We start from the raw sequence: 13366 nt of genomic DNA, 5'->3' as shown, positions 1-13366 counted from the left end.
AGAAGTCTAATAACAGCGGGGAAGAAGCTGTTCTTGAACCTGTTGGTACGTGTGTTTAACCTTTTGTATCTTCTACTCAACGGAAGAGTTGCAAGAGATGAGAACTGGCATGTGGAGGGGTCTTTGAAGATGCTGGCTGCCTGTTGAAGACAGTGCCAAGTATAGATGGAGGTGATGGAAGGAAAGTTGGCTTGCGTGATGGACTAGGCCATATTCCCAATTCTTTGTAGTAATATCAGGTCCTAGTTTTGAAGTTATGTTCTTGCTTCTAGGCTCCCCTGCTACCTCTAACTCTGCTATCAGATCTCCCTAATACTTTGATAACACTAATCAAATCCTGAACGAACCTTCCAAATTACAGCAAATACAACACAATTTGTGTAATCACTATTAATATGTCAAGCCCTGATTCTAAGTATCATTATTTTCTCTCCTTTTGTGAAATGTGAGCAGTGCTGGAAGACAGGCATTTATTACCCATTCCTAATTGCCCTTGAGACAATGGAGGTAAGTGGCTTTCTTGAATTACTGCAGTTCATGTAGTGTACGTACACCCACAATGCTATTAGAAAGTGAGTTCCTGGACTTTGACTCAGCGATACTGAAAGAATGGTGATATATTTCCATGTCAGGATAGTATGAAGATGGAAAAGATCTTGCAAGTGATGGTGTTCTGAGGCATCTGCTGCCCATGTCCTTCTACAGGTAGTGGTTGAGGGTTTGGAAGAGTCTTAGTGAATTACAGAAATGTATTTTGTTGCTGGTACACACTGCAACCACCATTGATAACAGAGGGAGCAAATGTTTATAGTAATGAACAGTGTGACAATTAACTGGATAAGTGACTGATATTTCATCACACTCCAGACATGTATCTTGCAGATGGTGGATTGGCTTTGGCAAGTATGGGTGGCATGGTAGTTTAGTAGTTAGCACTGCGACCTCACAGTACCAGAGACCAGTGTTCAATTCCAGCCTTGGATGACTGTCTGTGTGGAGTTTGCACATTCTCCCTGTGTCTGTGTGGGTTTCCTCTGGGTGCTCCAGTTTCCTCCCACAGTCACAAAGATGTGCAGTTTAGGTGGACTAGCCATGGTAATGTGTGGTGGTGGGCCCTGGGGTCTGGGTGGAATGCTCTTTAGAGGGCTGGTGCAGATTTGATGGACCAAATGGCCTCTTACTACACTATAGGGAGGCTCACTGAGGAAGGGTCACTTGGCCCACAACGTTAACCCTGATATCTCTCCACAGATGCTGCCAGACCTGCTGAGCTTTTCCAGCAACTTCTATTTTTAATTCTGATTTACAGCATTCGCATTTATTTTGCATGTTTTTATATGGATATGCAATGCAAGCTTCAGACCTTGTCTTGTGGCTATAGTATTTAAGTGGCTGGTAAATCCACATCTCCTTCTCGCTCTCTAATTATATATCTGACATACCAAGGGATTAGTAGTAGTGAAGAGTATTTCACAATGCTTACCACCTGTTGAAATACACAACAGTAGAGATGCAAAAACATTCCACTATCAGTTGCTAAGGAACTGGAATTAGAAACATCCATAATTCAGGGAGCGGTTACTTCAACTATGCAGCTCAAAACAACCTGCATATCATATTTTTAAAATGTTATTCACTGAAATCATAATTTGTGTAATTTACACATCTAGAGGTCTTAGGGGTTGGGAACAAACTGGTTGAAAGTGATGAGAATAATGTGTTTGCATGGAGGGGTAGATCAAATGACCTACTGCAACCATAGCATATGAACACAGTGATAATAACTTCCAGTTGCATATTCCTTTAGCTTGGAAAAATGTCTGAGGCTTTTCAAAGAAATATAATTAGATTAGATTTCTTGTGGCATTTTGCACATACTAATATAACACAGAAACTCAGCCTTTTATAGCAAAGAAATTTCAGTAAGTTTAATGACAACTAACTCTGTAAGTGAGTATGATATCTCAGACTCACTTTTAGTTTATCTTCTATGCATAAATATGATAATACTGTGTTATGTGCATAGTTTGCTGATTGATTGGTGAACTGATTTAAATAAAGAACTGTGGATGCTGGAGATTTGAGTCAAATAAAATCAAATTGCTGGAGGAATTCAGCACATCTGGCTGCATCTGTCGAGAGAGAAACTGAGACAACATTTCAAGTCCCGTGACCCTTAAGGAGGCTGAGTTTCTTCAGCAATTTATTTTAGTTTGTCCTACTGACTGACTGCTTGCTTAACAAGCCAGTGTCTGAGAGTAAGAGTTAAAAATCACACAGCACCAGGTTATAGTCCAACAGGTTTATTTGGAAGCACTAGTTTTCAGAGCGCTGATTGTGGAAAAGCCACCTGATGAAGGAGCAGCGCTTCGAAAGCTAGTGCTTCCAAATAACCCTTTTGGACTATAACCTGGTGCTGTGTGATTTTTAACTTTGTCCACCCTTGTCCAACACTGGCTTCTCCACTTCGAGAGTAAGAGGACAACTTTCATCCATTGTAACACCATTGCAACATAATAACAGCAGGAGACCATTCAGCCCTCAAGTCATTCTAGACTCACCCTCAATACCATTTCCCCAAGCCCTCTCCAATTCCCTTCACATCATATGGTAATTAGAAATCAATCAAGTTTGTTGTGAATTTACTTAATGGCTGAGTTTCCATAATCTTCTGGAGTAGAAAAATTTCAAAGATTTACTATCCTCATCCCAGTCCTGAATGGTGTGTCTCCTGGTTCTAGATCCCCACAGCTAGGACACTCAACATTTACCCTAATCATGTCTTTAAGAATGTGATAAAGTTCTATTTGATTATCTCTCATTCTTCTAAACTCCAGAGGAAATGTGCCCCAGTCTCCTCTAGCTCTGCTCGGAGGACAGTCCACCACCCAAATAATCAGTCTGCAGAAACTCCTCTGCACTCCAGCTATGATCAGCACATCCTTTCTTTGGCCATCCTTTCTGGAGTATAAACATAAAGAAATCTTGCTGAAGCTATATGAGGCACTAGAGTCATCAATTCAGAGAGAGGTACAGCATGGAAACAGACCCTACGGTCCAACTGTCTATGTCGACCTGATATCCCAAATTAATCTAGTCCCATTTGCCAACATTTGGCCCATATCCCTCTGAACTCTTCCTATTCATGTACTCATCCAGATGCCTTTTAAATGTTGTAATTATGCCAGCCTCCACCACTTCCTCAGGCAGCTCATTCCATACACGTACCACCCTCTGCATGAAAGAAGTTGCCCTTTAGGACCCTTTTAAATCTTTCCCCTCTCATCTTAAACCTATGCTCTTGTTTTGGACTCCTCTACCATGGTAAAAAGATCTGGCTATTTACCCTATCCATGTCACTCATGATTTTATAAACCTCTTATAAGGTCACCCCTCAGCCTCCAAAACACCAGGGAAAATAGTCCCAATCCATTCAGCCTTTCCCTATAGTTCAAACCCTGCAAATCCTGGCAACATCCTTACAAGGATTCACCCTTTCAAGTTCAACAGCATCTTTCCGATAGCAGAGTCAGACCACAGCTGGAATACTGTGAACAGTAAGGTCCCCTTACCTCAGAAAAGATGTACTAGCATTGGAAGCAGTCCAGAGTTCACTAAGTTGATCCTGGGTATGGTGGGGTTTTCTCATAAGGAGGGCTGAATTAGATTGGGCATGTACTCATTGGAGAATGAGAGGAGAGCTTATTGAAACAGTGCAACTTGAGTAATCTCTCTCGATATTTCAAACCTTAATTCTAGGTATTATTATTTTCTCTCCTTTTGTGGAAATGCAAGCAGTGCGTAAGACAAGCATTCTTAGGGGGCTCAAAAGGGTATCCAGGACAGATTGCTTTCTCTTTGGGAAGAGTCTAGGACCAGAGCATAATCTCAGAGTAAAGGGTCACACATTTACAACAGCAATGTCACCTCTCAAAAGGTAGTGAATCTATGGAATTCTTTACCATAAAGTGATGTAGAGGCTGCATTGTTAAGTGTATTCATGGCTAAGATGGACAGATTCTTAATCAGGAAGGAGAACAAGGGTAATAGGGAAAAGGCAGGAAAGAGGAATTGAGGATGATGAGATCAGCTATGATTTTATTGAGCAGACTCACAGAACCGAATGGCCTACTTCTGTACCAATATCTAATGATTTTATGATCAAGGGACCAGAGCTCACACAACATTCTAGATTCAATCACACGAGTGTCTTTATAACTGAAGAAAGTCTTTTTTTTAATCCTGTATTCAAATCTTCCTGCTTTAAAGGTGAACCTTCCGAAATGCTTACTGCACCTGCTTTTAGTTTTTAGTGACTCAGATCTCAGAAAGTCTCCACACAATTAAAAAATGTTCAATGAGAATTTATGTCTGAATGGAAAAAGTCAATGTGGATATCTGAGGGGGAAATTATGCTTGACAAAGCTGATGGATTATTATTAGAAGGCTAGATAATGGGGAATCAGTGAATGTGTAATATTTGAATTTTTACAAAATTTTGGATGATTGGTAAATGAAATTAAAGTGCATGTAATTGGGGATAATTTAGAAAACAGAGTTCAGGAAACATTGTTAAGTTAGCAGACTGTAACCAGTGGGATACTGCAAGGATCAATACTTGGGCCCCAGTTGTTATCAATTTATATCAATGATTTTGACATGGAGACCATTAGTAATATTTTCAAGTTTACAAGTGATACAAAACTTGCTAGAAAGATGAGCTGTGAGGAGTGTACAAACAGGCTTCAATTGGTTTTAGACAGCCTGAGCGAGTGGGCAAGTGTGTCCCAGATGGAGCATGGAGTTGTCCACTTTGGAAGAAGGAACGGAGTATTTCTTAAATGGTGAATTTTCTCCCTCTCACCTTAAATGCATGCCCCCTAGTTTTAAACATTTCAAATCTTGGAAAAAGCTTCTGACGGTCAACACCATCTATGCATCTCATAATTTTATAGACTTCTATTAAGTCTTCCTTCAGCCTCCGCTGCTCCAGTGAAGACCATCCAGGTTTTTCTAGATTATCCATACAGCTCATACCCTCTAATCCAGGCAGCGTCCTGGTGAACCTCTTCTGCACCCTCTCCAAAGCCTCCACATCCTTCCTGTCATGGGGCAACCTGAATTACATGCAAAAAAAGTTTAGTATGCAGGTACAGCAAGTGAGGATGGCAATTTCCTTCCCCAAAGACAATTAGTGAACTAGATGAGGGTTTTTTTGTCCTCCTGAGAATCAGCAATGCTTTCATGGTCATCATTTGAATCTTAATTCCAGATTTTTACTGAATTCAAATTCCACCATCTGCTATGGAGGGATTTGAACCCCAGATCTGAGACCATTAATGGGTTCATGGATTCCTATTCTAGTGATAATACCACTAGGGACCACTGGAACAGAATGCTTAAAGCAGGCTTGCAAACAATTGGAATAGAGAACTCTGATGAACTTGCTTTGAAGTGCTCCCAATATCTTTTCTGAAAAAAGGTAATCAGTGCTGTAAACAATACTCTAGGTGTGGCCTCACCCTGTTCTCTCTATAACTGAAGACTAACATCCCTACTTTTTGTCTTCAATTCCCCTCGAGATAAATGGTAACATTCTTTTGGCTTTCCTGATTACTTGCTGTGTCTGCCGTCTCATCTGTTTGCGATTCATGCACTGGGACACCCAGAGCTTTTGCATCTCAAAGTTCTGTAATTTCTCACCATTTAAATGATATGCTTCCTTTTTATTTTTCCTGTCAAATTGACAATTTCACATTCTCTCACATTATATACCATTTTCCATTCGCCACTCATTTAGCCTATCTGTATGTTTTCATAGACCCCCTTTTGGCCTCTTTACAACTTATTTACCCAACAAAGGGTTGTCAGCAAATTTGATATACCTTCCTGAATTATTCAGAAACTTGGAGAGCCTGGAATGCCCCCATTGTTTTCCATATGGCGATGTCTTGGTCAGCCTGCAGGAGGCAGTGGCGAACCACATTGTCCATGAATAGATTAATCTGTAGGAAGTCGAGGCCTAACGTTGGAACTGTAGACAGGGGAACAGATGATGGTTTACGTGGTAATACGATCCCCTGCACAGCCTTTGTTATCTACCTCTTTCTGGCTTTCATACATCAGCTCGTGTCAACTAAGAGAATTCCACACTAACCATGCACCAGTGCCTGCAGAGTGAATACAGCCTGGTTTGTTGCTATATATGGAAAAAGACAGGAAGACAAATTGACATTCATTTTTAGAACGGGAATGTGCAGTTATGACTGAAGGGTGCTTGCTGGAGTTTTTATTAGGACATTCATTCAATATTACCTTAAATATTCGCAAAGTGGGCATTTGATGAGATTCAATGTTCCTTGGATGCAAACAACAACAACTTAGATTTCTGTGACACCTCTTGCTGTGAAACTTTCCAAGAAACCTCTTTGGGGTGTCAATTGATAAACAAAACCCCGAGACGCTTTGGAAAGCAAAGGAGAGATGATCAAAAGTTTGGCTAATGAGTTAGGGGCATCTTAAAACTTGTTAATAAAAATACAAATTTTACCCTGAAAACTGGAAAACATTAACAGCAGGATTCTAATCACTCACCTTGCAATTTTGTTAAACAAATTACCAAGGAGCGAGAGGTTTATGGAGGGAAATTCCAGAGTTTGGGGTTGAGGGCATGGCCAAAAAGTGGTAACGAAGGATAACAGCATCTTCAGTGGGTTTGTAGAGGTCGGGGAGGTAGGGAGAGCCAGGACCATAGAGGGATTTTGAAAAATGGATGAGAATTATATGTTACCAAGTTCCAAACTATTGATCATGTGGTTGACAATCCGATGAAACTTCTTGGAATGCTTCACAGCAAGAGGTGTGATCGAAATCTGAGTTTTAGATTCGATTCCCTACAGTATGGAAACAGGCCATTTGGCCCAACAAGTCCACACTGACCCTCCAAAGAGTAACCCACCTGGACACATTTCCCTACTCTATATTTACCCCTGATTAATGCACCTAACACCATGGGCAATTTAGCACAGCCAATTCACCTAACCTGCACATTTTTGGATTGTAGGAGGAAATTGGGGAAAACCCATGCAGACATGGGGAGAATGTGCAAATTCCACACAGACAGTTGCCCGTGGCTGGAATCAAACCCAGGTCCCTGGCACCGTGAGGCAGCAGTACTAACCACTGGGCCATGGTGCTGCCCATGGTGCTCGCTGTCTTTTGTGCCCAAGGAATGTGGAGCCACAAGGAAACCACATCAAATATCCACTTTGAGAATAATTATTCACCTCTGGATCAATAGTCTAGGGATAACACCACAAGGTCCAGTTTCTTGACATCCTTCTGAAAGCACAGTGCCCCAAATTGAAGTCTAGCTGAGGCCGAACCAGTTTCCCATTTCTCAATATTGCCACCCATCCCAGTATCACCTTTCCTTGTAACAGCTTTGTGACGCCTCCTTCAACAGTAATTGTCCCCGCTTGTGCGATTTCAGTGACATCGGAAACTAAAAGACGAGCTTTTTAATTTCTTTTTCCCTCACGACAGCCTCGTATATGAAGTGTGCCACTGCTGTTTCAAGAAGCAAGCTAAACTCCAGCGTTGTGGACAGTGCAAGTTTGCACACTACTGTGACCGGACCTGTCAGAGAGCAGCATGGACCGAGCACAAGAACGAGTGTCTCGCCATCAGGAACTATGGCCAGCCCACCAATGAGACCGTCAGGTGAGTCTGAGATGCTGCTCTTACCACCTTGCAAGACCTACATCGAAAGGCCAAAGGGATTGAAGGGAGGGTAGGGATGGATAGAGTGGAGATCGCATATGTTAAATACATAGCTCAGATCAAAAGTCTAGAAGTATTACTGATCATGGAGAATGATCACTTTCCAGCTACTGAATGGTGCACTCAGAGTGGGTCCTCAAAACAAAGTAGGAATTTTCCATTTATTTTGGATAAACTGTGGATATAGATCATATGAGCAGTAGCAGACTATTCAGCCCATTGGTCAGATTCACCACCCCCTAACAGAAGACATTCCTTTTATTGCTATCTTAAATATGATTTAATAGAGTGAGACGTTTGAGTTAGCCAAGACCTTACTTGATTGCCTGAGGAGGCTGGAGAGGAATTTTCCCAGGCTGTTTCCTCAAAGGGCGACTTCATTTTAGTTTGCTTCTTAACTTTGCTCTTTCAGGAGGTCGCGAGAGTTGTTTTTTAATCTTTGTTATTAATGTCGTGTGGGCATACCTTGCAAGGCCAGCATTTTCTGCCCAGTCTTAATGGCCCTTGAACAAAGCAGCTTGTGAGGCCTATTCAAAGGCCAGTGAAGAGTCAACCAACAGTTTGGAATCACCGTAGACCAGGCCAGGTAGGGATGGCAGGTTTCCTTCCCTTAAGAGTATTAGTGAACCAAACAAGTTTTCAACAATAATTGATGGTAATTACATTTTGTCACCATCACTGAAACAAGTTTTCACTGAAATTAAACTCCCCCAGAGACCATGAGGAGATTTGAACCTATGCCGCAGGAGCATTAGCGTAGGCCTCTGCATTATTAGTGCAGTGACATTACTGTTATGCCCATGTAAAGCTTAATTAGGCAGGCTTCTAGCACTATCTGATCCTTTCCTAAGCTTTTATTTGTTTCTCTCAAAAACTCTGAGATGAAATTAATCTTTTCCACCGGAGATTTTGAAAAAGGGAACTCAACTTTGCAAACTCCCAGCAGTAATGAGCAGAGTTATAAAAGCAATCAATTTTAATTTAAACTCAGGTCTTAGAGAAACAAGGATTGACATATTTTGCCCCTGGCAGTTCTAATAGGGTCCCCTTTATCTAGCCATCTTTCCATTCACTATGAAAACCATTCCTTATCTGGTTTTAGAGAACTTGTTTTATGGTAGAGTGGTGGTTGGTGAACAAATCTATTCAATTTTCTATCTAAAGAACCATGGAAATGATACAGCACAAAAGAAAACCATTCAGCCATCTTGTCCATGCTGACCCAAAGACACTAATTTGCCCTTTCTAATCCCATCTTCCTGAACATAGCTTAAGATGCCAATTCAGATACTTTTTAAAGAGACTTTAGGGTCTCTGCCTCCACTAACAACTCAAGCAGTGAATTCCAGACACCCACCACCCTCTGCATAAAAAATAGTTTTCCTCATGTCCCCTCTAATCCTCTGCCACTCAGCTTGAATCTATGAACCCTAATTTTTGAACTCTCCTCTGGGGAAATAGCTTCCTCTTTCTACCCTATTTCTATCCCCCACACTTCAATCATGTCACCCCCTCAGCCTTGTCTGTTCCAAAAAACACAATCCCAATCTTTCCAACCTCTCCTCATAGCTACAATTCTCTAGCCCTGGCATCATTTTAGTAAATCTTCCCTGCACTCTCTCCAGAGCGAGTATGGCTTGTAAGTGATGACCAGAACTGCACAGAATGCTCCCAAGAAGCTGGTGGGATTATGCAGTTGAGGCAGGAGTAGGAGTTAGGTAGGAAATGCCTACTTCGCCATGATGATATCATAGCTACCCGGGTGGCTGAGGATTCCTGGTCGGGTTAAGTCACTAGTTATTATGGGCTTGGTGATGGAAATGTGTTGCTGGAAAAGCGCAGCAGGTCAGGCAGCATCTAGGGAACAGGAGAATCGACGTTTCGGGCATTAGCCCTTCTTCAGGCTTGGTGCTCACATTGCATCCATTTAAGAGCTGCAGAATGACTGAAGGTTGAAGATACTGATGAAGATTCTGGAAAGTGAAACTAGGCAGTCATATCGTGTCAGTTTTGATCAGGCATCAGCAGTTTGATCTGGGTGTGAAGCAAAGTTTAAAAGCTTAGTTAGGACATGGGAGCCACTGAGAGAAATTGCATTATGAGAAGAGTGAGGGGCAGAGCAAGGTATCCTTGTTAAGCCCAGGAAGAGCACTCTGATCCTGTTGGTAACACTGGCATGAACATGGATCAGGATGACTTTGTCAGGCCATGATTTTGCCATCTTAGTTATGCCTTTGGTAGTTGGCAATGGCAGCTTTTCCATATTTGATGCAAAATCAGTTAAGATGGGGGGTGGGATGGGGGGACGGGCTGAGTGACGGGATGATGTCAAATGCATGACCATTCCCGTCTATGCTATCTTAACCCAGCCCTGTGATTCCTGATAGTGTAGGGATCATCCAAGAGGTAACATTGCTCAACAGAAGGACTGTGCTGTGTGATTTCCGGAGCTTGGTTTTACCTGATCTATGCTAGAATGTAGAAAATTAAGGGGTAATCTAATCAAAATCTTCCAGACATTATCAGGAAAAGACAGGGTAAATATAGATAGACTACCTTCACTGGTTGGGGATTCTAGAACGAGGGATGCAGATCATTCAGGAGAGATGTTCGGAAGCACTTCTACACACAAAGGGTTTTGAGAGTCAAAGAGTTATAGAAATATACAGCAAGGAAACAAACCCTTTGGTCTAACTCGTTCATGCAATTGATATTGGATCAGTTGTTAATTGTAAAAGTATTAAGGGATATAGGGCTAAGGCAAGTATGTAGAGTTGGGACACAGGTTAGACATGATCTCACTGAATGGTGGAACAGGCTTAAGGAGATGAATGCCCTGTTCCTGTGATGCAATGAATGCTTTTTTTTTCCAGTCACAGGATGGTGACATTGGTGGCTGAGCCAAGATTGACTACCCAAACCTCATTCAGAAAATTATATTGAGCTGCCTTCTTGAACTACCATAGTTTATGTGGGAGGCATAGTGGCTCAGCAGTTAGCACTGCTGCCTCACAGCGCCAGGAACCCAGGTTTGATTCCAGCCTCAGGCGACTGTCTGTGTGGAGTTTGCACATTCTCTCTGTGTCTATGTAGATTTCCTCCGGGTGCTCCGGTTTCCTCCCACAGTCCAAAGATGTGCTGGTTAAGTAGATTGGCCATGCTAAATTGCCCTATAGTGTCCAGGGATGTGAAGGATTGGTGGATTACCCATGGGAAAGGGTAGTGGGAAGGGTCTGGGTTGGGTGCGCTTGGGATGGTTGTTGAGAACTCAAATGGCCTGCTTCCACACTGCAGAGATTCTATGTGTGTGGTGTAGTTAAACCCACAGTACTGTTAGACGATAAGTTCCAAGAGTTTCACCCAGCAACGATAAAGAGACAGTGGTGTATTCCCAAGTCTGAAACATGAGTGTTTTGAGAGGTGTCGGCTTTTATTCCCACTTTGCCTGATCTGTTGGATTTATACTCAATATCAATATTCCGAAGCAGTTATAACAACAGTGAATACCAAATTTCTCTTTATTGAAGCAAGGTGCATGACAAAATACTGCAATAATATTACTATGTCACAAGCTTATGGTATAATGCTTACAATTGCAAGTGATGCAGTTTACATGGGCTTATTTGAGGATCAGAACAAAACAGATGATCCTGAGCTAGCTAACTATTGCTCTAAGGCAGAGTTTCTTATAATCCTTTTCCATGAATGTGGCCTGTGTGACACTGTCCAATCTTCAGAGACTGATCGGTTTTACCACTGGCAAAGATTACAAGAGTATAATTTCTTCAATGGTCCAGTTAATCTTTATCTTGTTAATAAAATTGCTTGTTTCTCCTGGAAAGAGGGTTATCTCTCGATTTTAATGAACCTTGACCTCAGGCCAGCCCAACAAACCTTGACCTCAGGCCAGTCTGTTTAGATTGCTTGTGCCAGCTATTTCCTTATTATTTCCGTGTCATCCAATCACCCATAATGATATTTCTGCAGCACTTTGTAACAATGGCAGGTGATTAGAAGGTTCACAGCTAGTGCCCTGTGTCTGCTGTAAACAGAATTTGAGCCAGACCCTCTGCGTCACCACTTTAATCCATCACTGACTGAGCTGTAAACACACATATCCTTTCAGAAAACACAGGAAGCTCTTAAGAAATCCCAGGAACCATCTAATGGCTAGGTCACCTTCTGACCTATTGACTCTTTCTAACAAGGTTTTTGTTTCTCGTTTTGGTTAACCCAACAAACTTAGGGTTACCAATTCAAGGGGAACTGACAGCTAATGGTACTCCCCTGTATCTGATACCCTTCCCCATGTAAGTGGTAGTGATCCTGTGTTTGGAAGGTGCTGTTGAAATAATTGCTATTATGTGTATTACCAGGCCTAAAAGTAGCATAGAAGCAACAGTAATGTTCTAAAGCTAACTGGTTACATATACTTGAGGGTGAATCACTTTGGGGGCTACAAGGCAAGGACAGAGACCTGGTGTCATTTGGATAACACATTTCAAACACTGCCACCGTCTCAATGAACCCGCTGTGCTAAGTAATTTAATAGAGTTATAGCGCTTTTACCAGCATGGAAGAAGGACCTTCGGCCCGTAGTGCTCCTGCCAGTCATTTGGGAACATGAACAAAGAACAAGAGTAGGCCATTCAGCCCTTCGAGCATGCTCCACCATTCAATAATGTGGAGGTGCCGGTGTTAGACTGGGAACCAGTCTGGCTCAAGTTTGGGATACAGACAGATTCACACCTTTAATTCATTGTCTGAGCCAAGATGTCACCTTTCTTTATAAAACCTTAAGTTATCTCGAGAATGTGACTTGAAAGAAGTTCTGGGATTTACATATTGGACTATAACCTATAACCAAGTGTTGTGTGATTTTTAACTGAGACTATTCAGTAAGATTAACCTCAATTCTATTTTCCATCAGATTCCCAATAATTTTCCATCTCCTTGGTGATCAAACATGCATCAATTCTAATTACATTTCCCAATACTTGGCCATAACCTTGTATTCAATGGCATTTGAAATGCTCATCTACATAGTTCTTAAATGCCTTGAGGGTTTCAGTCTCTTCGGCAGTGAGTTCCAAATATCCACAACCCTCTGGATGTAGAAGTCTTTCCTCAAATCCCCTCTGAACTTCCAACTCCTTATCTTAAAACTGTGCCCCTTATGAAGGGGAGAAGTCCTATTCTCTGTACCTTGTTTATACTGCTCAGAACTTTGTACACCACAATTAGATCCCCTCTCAGCATTCTCTGCTGGAGAAATGACTCGATATTTTGGCGTTGCTTTCAGGCTGGCTTCCCGTATTCTGTGGCGAGTGGCGAGAGAGGGAGACAATGTTTCTGAAGACCGTCTCTCATCCCTTGCGGATCTCCAGGACCACGTGGATGACCTGAGTGAGGAAGAGAAGAGGCAGCTCATGTCAGACGTTGAAGTTTTGCACAAGTATTGGCGCTCAAACGATCAGCGCTTTGACAGTCAATCCATATCCCATATATTTGGAATGGTAAGCTGTGTGGAAACTGTGACTGCAACTTGTTAAACAAAGTTACTGCTAAAAATGACTTTCAGTGA

The 13366-nt window shown here is 41.9% G+C and overlaps 1 protein-coding gene across 2 annotated transcripts in view; it reads left to right on the top strand.

Moving 5' to 3' along the window:
- The window catches only part of LOC122552518 (histone-lysine N-methyltransferase Smyd1-like), a 68686-nt gene that overhangs the window by 19128 nt on the left and 36192 nt on the right, over positions 1 to 13366 (top strand). For both annotated transcript variants that reach the window (XM_043695319.2, XM_043695237.2), the window contains exons 2-3: positions 7546 to 7722; positions 13085 to 13298. In XM_043695319.2, coding sequence (XP_043551254.2) covers positions 7546 to 7722; positions 13085 to 13298 — 391 coding nt within the window. The remainder of the gene's footprint in view (positions 1 to 7545; positions 7723 to 13084; positions 13299 to 13366) is intronic.

This window comes from Chiloscyllium plagiosum, unplaced genomic scaffold (assembly GCF_037043375.1).
Source record: "Chiloscyllium plagiosum isolate Xiang-an unplaced genomic scaffold, Cpla_swu_hap1 HiC_scaffold_1, whole genome shotgun sequence".
In the NCBI taxonomy this organism is placed as follows: Eukaryota; Metazoa; Chordata; class Chondrichthyes; order Orectolobiformes; family Hemiscylliidae; genus Chiloscyllium; species Chiloscyllium plagiosum.
The sequence above is the reverse complement of the archived record's forward strand: the minus strand, read 5'-3'. Positions and strand labels throughout refer to the sequence as shown.